Genomic DNA, 6552 nt, shown 5'->3' on the forward strand with positions numbered 1-6552 from the left:
AGGGGATCCTGAAGTCAGTGGTGGCCCCTGCCCCTCCATGACCCCCGACACTGCTCTCCTTGGCTGGTGTTGATATGCGTCCTCTTGCTAAACACTGCCTGCTGTGAGACCTGTCACCTGAGGCTGGTGGCCTTGGGGACTGAGTCAGTGCATAGCTCATAGGATTGAGCCTCCCCGCTGTCCTTAGGGGTGTTAGTGTGGATAGTCCTGGTCCTCGCCCACTCCATCTACAGAGGCTGCATTCAAAAGGTGTCCTGCATAAGGCGGTAACAGAAAAGGCAGTCACAGTGCACGAGGTCTGAAGATGGGGCCTGAGGGTTTCCTGAGCAAAAGTTGGCAGGAACCAGGATGGAGCTGGCTGGACAGGTCTCGGGCTCACCCTAACCCCAGGTTCGGGACCCTCAAGAGTCTCCTCCAAGCCTCTGCATGTCTCTACAGTCTGCAAAAATATCTTGGAAAGGGAACATGGCAGCCCTTCCCTGCCGCCTCAGTTCTCTCATTAAGTTCATCTCCCACGTTTACATGCTGCTCAGCCAGCAGCGGCGGACACACTGCCACCGCGGCAGGGACGGATGGCTTCCAGGGTCAGGTGAGCAACAACTATCAGTGGAGAGAACTTATGCAGCATCGAAGATGTGTTTTATTGAACAGTAATAAACAGGACACCACAGACTTGGATTATGCAAAGTATCAATGTATGGTAGAATCATTTGCTAATGTAACCAGCAGATCATGGGTGAACCTTTCACTCTACAGAGTGAACATGGGACAGTTCACACCCCAAAAACTGCGCATGTGATGCTGGGAGCAGAAGCCAGGGTCCTGTGTGTGGCGGACAAGCACTTGGTCAGAGCCACATCCAGCCACATCCTGCAAGCTCTGTAAAGCAGCATCACTCCACACACGCTGTGAATCACGGGACTGTTTGCTGCTAACTCTGGCCTGCGAGATTTTCCCAACATGAGGACAAAATACGAAGACAGCTGCTAACAGTGCAACTTTGCCTGGAATATGAACTTTACTAGAAAGTTTAAAAAATAAAGTTTATTTTTGTGAAAACAAAACATAGCACACACAAAGTACTTTTGTATTTATGGTTTTGCATCTAGAAAAATCAGAGGGCTCAGTCAACATATTCTCTTTTGCGCAGCCCTGACTTTACAGCTTCTTTCTATTTTAAAATTTTACCCCAAAGCCAAGTCAGTCTGGCCCATGACTGTCTGAGGCCTTGCCTTGAAAGACCTGGTCACTAAACTGAGAAGTGTGTGCACGTTCTTCCAGCCCTGCTTCCAGGGTCTCTCGAGGCTGGTGACCTCCGTGGGGAACCAGGGGCCTTCCTCCAAGCACAAGCAAAGTGTCACCCACCTTGCCAGAAGTGCCCTGGAGAGAAATCCTGTCCTTGGCTGACAACCCTGCCATAGACCCCAAGTCACACTAGGACAGGAAGTTGCAGTTTCCCATGTCACTCTCGAATGGAACCCCATAACCAGTGCTGGCTCCATGAACGACATGATCTGCCCCAAGAAGTGGGGTGTGCAGGGCTCCAGAAGGACTCAAATCCACTCAAGGTAGGTCCAGGACCAGAGAGGGTTCAGCACTGGGTTTAAGGAACAACTTCAGTGCGTGTTTTCTCCCTGCAGATGTCAAAGTCAAAAAACCTCCTATGACCCAGTCAGCTTGGCCCAAGCACACTTTGGTGCTGGAAACCACCACAGCGGAGGGAGAAACAATGCAGGATCCGGAGCACTTGCTGGGTGTCACTCTTCCTTCCTCCTCCTCCTCCTCTCTTTTCTCGTCTCTTGTACCTTCTTCAGCTCAGTCATCAGGTTCAAAGTCTTGCGCACCCACATAATCTAGAAACGATCACATTGAGACACATTATAACTGACACACCAGCAGAGGAAACCGAAAGGCAGATGCCTGCCCCCGCCCCCAGCACATACCACAATGATCACCGCGTTGAGAAGCAGTGGTGCCGAGAACACTACGGAAATGAACATCCCCCTGGAGTCGAAGTACTGGTATTTGGAAAATGACCTGTTTTAAGACAAAAACAAAAATTTCTTGGCCTAATGGTGTCCTCCAGCACCAAGAGATGGAGGAACGGTAGGCAGCAGGGGACACTAAGGTGCACGTCACCCACATGAGCTCTCAGGGCAACACTCCTCATGGAAGGTGGGGTTACAGCCACCCCTATGCTCTGCAGCTATGCACAAAAAGCAGTGTCGGGCTCTCATGAAGGAGGTGTTACTCTAGAGTAAGCACTCAGGCTATATGCCGAAGGTTAAAGGACCCTGGCTCACCCACAGGAAGAGCAGGCCATGGCAGACAGGAGCTGTCCGCAGAGGTCACTCCCGAATAGCAAACATGAATAAGTCAGCAACACCGGGAACGTGCCATGTGCCAGTCACAAGCCCTGGGCTCTACAGTGGACAAGAGGGCCACTGGGCTGCAGCCTCCTCTCCAGGGAAAAGAGGAGCTCAAGGACCTGCTCACCCATCCATCAAAACCCACGTGCTTTCACAAGTGTCTCGGAGATTTTGCAGGACTGTGACTCTGATGAGAACCCCAAGGAGGGCACCAGGGAGCCACACAGTCTAGAGGTGACAGCAGGGCTGAGATGAGAAGGGCTCAGAGGCCAGGCCCCCAGGCCACCAGCACTGCTGGGCAACTATGCTTCGCTGGAGTGTGATAAGCGGCAAGCGCCCTGCACTGAGACCACTGCCCAGACAAGGTGACCATAAGACTAGGGGGAGGGGAATCGGGGGTGACCTAGAAAGCTGACGTTACCTCCAGTTCATGGCAGCCACTTCATTGATGTATTCAGCACAGTAGACTAAGGCCGCTGAGAGAAGACAGACCACACGTTAAGAGTTTCGATGGCAAATCGGTATTCCTTACAGAATAAACATGTCCATTCTTTACAACAGAATATTAAATGCTAATACAACAGAATACCAAAAGCTTGATGAGATGTAATTTGCATTTCAGCTATAATGTGAAGTAAGAATTATAAAACTGTAAATTACAGAAAATGCCCATTTAACAGAAAGCAGGCAAAACATGTCTGAGGTCTCAGCGGTCCCAGGGAGAACCACATGAGGCTGTTGGACACAGCCACAGTTCCTCCCAGTGGCCTGACACAGGCCAGCCCACTGGATGCCATGGAGCAGAACTGCCCTAGGACGAGCCAAGGGACTAGTGCCACTGTTCCAGCTCACTGGCAGGATGTTACTGAGCCCTACAGAGGATGTGAGATGGGAAATCACTGGGCATGGGAAGCAAAAGACAAAAGTCAAAGCTGCAGGCAATGGCAGCCCACAGGGACTGCTAGCAAAGGGTTGCAAGGTCTCCTTGGCTGCAGGGCACGTGCTAGACCTCCAGCCAATTCAAAGGGGAAGCCAATTTCACATGTGGGAGAAATCACCACCTCTGCTAGATGCAACTGAAGAAAAGGCACACAGCAAATGTAAAAACCTGGTGCTCTAATTTCTAGTACTAACTGGTCAGTAATGTCAAAACGTACCAACCTTCTGAATGTCCTTGGTCCCAACAGTCTCCTGACCACACTACACAGTGGACCCAGCGAGGCTGGACCAGCAGAAAAGGAGGAAGCAGGACTGAGCGAGGGCGAGGAGAGGCCACTGTACACTGAGGAGCACCATGGGACAGCAGGACGGACCCACGGTGCCGCTTACTATTATGTACTATGCTACAGGGCGAGGCTCTGCGGGCCTTGGCCAGTCTCCCTTGTAAAAACAGGCACACGACAAGACCTTGCAATGCTTTGAGAATTTAATGAGTCAGGACACATGAAAAACATGCAGAATAGGGTCTATTTTTTGCAGTGCTGACCACAGCCTTCCCTCTTGGAAATCACAAATGCACACACAGCTTTATGTTTGAGGAATTGCTCCGCTGTCTCTGCTCATCTGATGAGGCTACGTCTTTCTCCAAGGTGTTCACATCTGTGATGGCTTACTGCACGCAGAGGCCCACTAAGCAAAGGGGCCTGTTTTGCCACCTGCTGAACCCCCTGCCTTCCTTAGGAAAGGACCTGATACAGACTCTCATGGGAAGGAGAGGATATGACAAGTCCATCCACCCCTTGTCTGCCCAGAACCGTTTCTGTGATACACACACTCAACTTCACTCTTCTTCCCAAGGTCACACCTTGTCCACATTTCTTACTGGGCACACAGCCAGCCAAGTGCATCTGAAATGAATGGGCGCCTTTTTATTACCAAACCTCTTTGCTCTCTTTTCACTGCCTTCATGATCAAGAGGCCAAGCTCTCATCAGCCAGCACATGTGTAACATCTGGAGCCCACAAGCTGTGATTCCCCTGGGCTCTGATCCAAGCTCCCCAGCATTTCTGAGCCCTCCCACGAGGGGAGGGGCTGTGACCCTCAAGTGAAGCTGCACCTTCTCCTTGACCTCACACCCAGGCCACTGAGCTCTTATCTTTTCTTACTGCCATTTTGCCCAGTCTTTCACCCAAGACCATGGCTTTGTTTTTTTCCATACAATCTTTCTCAGTCATGGCATGAAGCTCCATCCCTTCTCTGAATTCCTGTAGGCCTTATCTTTAAACCCGACCGGGGCAATATCTTATTTTATGCATAGATCCTTTCTTCCTACTTTTCCTTCTTCCGCTTACAGCAGGCTGTACAGGATTGAGCCCAAGCAAGCAAACATCTGTGTAAAGACAATGTTTCTCCAAACCAAAGACTTCTTCGAACAACTGGTGTTCAGCACCAGTCCTATCACAGAGGAGGCATCCCATCCATGTCTTTCAAGTCTGATATCCTGACATTATTGTTTACACACAGAACACCTGATGGCAGAGGCGGGAAGGGCTGTGAAAATAACTTGCATACCCTGAAGACGCAGAATATAGAGATACACACAGACACACACACACACACACACACACACACATTCGGAGGACAAAGAATACAGTCACCAGACCATCATGGTGCAGAGGTCCCGTGCTGTTCGACTCACCTAGGCTCAGGAAGAGACCGATCTGTAGTCCGTACCTCTGGGCTGAGAAGCAGGTGAGCAGCAGACAGAGCACGTGGAAGACAACCAGCCCCAAGAGCCATGGCTCGGTCCAGTCTGTTTGCTGTGAGGACAAGCCATTAGGCACCCCGTCCTTGGGAGGCTGCGGCCCCTCATTAACTCACAGGAACAAGGCACCCAGAGAACACAGCCAGCCTGCCCAGAAATGTGGGGCAGGAAAACGAGAAGGGAGGAAAACCTCCTCCACTGAATGCCCATTCAGAGGTGTTTAATGACTCTTTAGTTTGAGCACACAGAACAGAGAACATCACCAATTCACCCCTTCTGATCGAACAGAACCATGTCTTCAGACTGGGTGAGATCTAGTTTACCATCCCCTCCATTACCACCCCCTAGGGGCTGGGGATTTAGCTCAGCGGCACAGCGCCTGCCTGGCAAGCGCAAGGTCGTGAGTTCGATTCCCGGTACCGGAAAAAAACAAAAACGAGCAAAAAAAAACACCCCCCACATGACAGGAAGGTAAGTGACTTGTTCAAGTTGATGCACTCTGTTAGTCCCCAGGTTAAAACCAGGACCCTGTGAAGTTCCTTAGCGTGGAGGCGTGGGTCACAGGAGCGCTCCTAACCCGCAGGCTTTGATTTCGCAGCCTTCCCAACGGTGCCCAGCCCTGCAGGCAGCGCGGTGGGCAGGTCTCCCGGCCTCCCAGAGGGCACGAGCGGCACTGCAGGCCCAGATCCTCCCACGGGACGCTCAGCCGCACTCGGGACGCTCAACCCCGGGACAACATTCCCTGAGTCGCTCCCGCAAGAGGCAAGATCGGCCCAAACTGGGACCCTGGGGCCCTTCGGGACTCTCGATGCCCGGTTCTCTCAGCCAAAGGCAGCCCCCGCCTGCTGTGTACCGGAGCCCTCCCGCGAGGCACCGGACAACGCGCCGGCCGGCAGCCCCGCCCCTGCCGCTCGGACAAGCCCCGCCCCCTCGCCCCGCCCGGCCCCGCCCCACCGCTCCTCCCCACGCACCCACGTCCCGCAGCGGTCTACGCCACAGGAGGGAGAACCCCCGGTTTCCCTTTCGGAGGCCGTGAATTACCATGATCACCGCAGGGATGCTGACAGGGAAGGAGCTGACGGAAAACGCGGAAGGCATGGCGTCCTGGAAGCCAGCCCTCCCAACCGCCGCCGAGTCCTTCCGCCCAGCTCCGCAGGAAGTGCTCTGGTTCTCATCTCGCGAGGTCAGTGAGGGAGAACCGATTGGCAGCATTAGATCGTCTCGCGATAATCTTCCTCCTTTTTTTTTTTTTTTTTTTTAAAGGTCAAATCTCGCGTTAGTATGTGAGTTACATAGCTATAACTGAGGCAAACGCTTGGACTTTGTTTCCCGGCTTGTCCAGAGGGGTAGTTGGGCTACGGGGGATGGGAGACGATCCACACGCCGCGGGCCGGCGGGACCTACATCTGCTTTTGGAAAACTCACAACTCTGGCGTCTCACGGATGGATTTCCCGCGGTGTTTGCTGTTCTGGAGCCTC

At 52.6% G+C, this 6552-nt stretch overlaps 1 protein-coding gene across 1 annotated transcript; it reads right to left on the minus strand.

Moving 5' to 3' along the window:
* Positions 1-620: 620 nt before the first annotated feature.
* On the minus strand, positions 621-6245 carry Tmem18 (transmembrane protein 18). The gene is made up of 5 exons (XM_005404338.2): positions 6115-6245; positions 5008-5128; positions 2791-2845; positions 1944-2037; positions 621-1853 (listed from the first exon to the last, which is right to left on the minus strand). Exons 1-5 carry the CDS (start codon positions 6169-6171, stop codon positions 1758-1760), a joined length of 423 nt encoding a protein of 140 aa, XP_005404395.2. The 5' UTR covers positions 6172-6245; the 3' UTR covers positions 621-1757.
* Between the last annotated feature and the right edge of the window lie 307 nt (positions 6246-6552).

This window comes from Chinchilla lanigera, unplaced genomic scaffold (genome assembly GCF_000276665.1).
Source record: "Chinchilla lanigera isolate Chin_1 unplaced genomic scaffold, ChiLan1.0 scaffold00086, whole genome shotgun sequence".
In the NCBI taxonomy this organism is placed as follows: domain Eukaryota; kingdom Metazoa; phylum Chordata; class Mammalia; order Rodentia; family Chinchillidae; genus Chinchilla; species Chinchilla lanigera.

Bases quoted from the DNA above. Each gene is read 5' to 3' on its own strand.
- Tmem18 (XM_005404338.2), bottom strand. From the start codon at position 6,171: ATGCCTTCCGCGTTTTCCGTCAGCTCCTTCCCTGTCAGCATCCCTGCG. The intron at 2,038-2,790 runs GTAACGTCAGCT...GTCTTAAAACAG, and splicing joins GTGGCTGCCATGAACTGGAG to GTCATTTTCCAAATACCAGT. The intron at 1,854-1,943 runs GTATGTGCTGGG...GATCGTTTCTAG, and splicing joins TCAACGCGGTGATCATTGTG to ATTATGTGGGTGCGCAAGAC.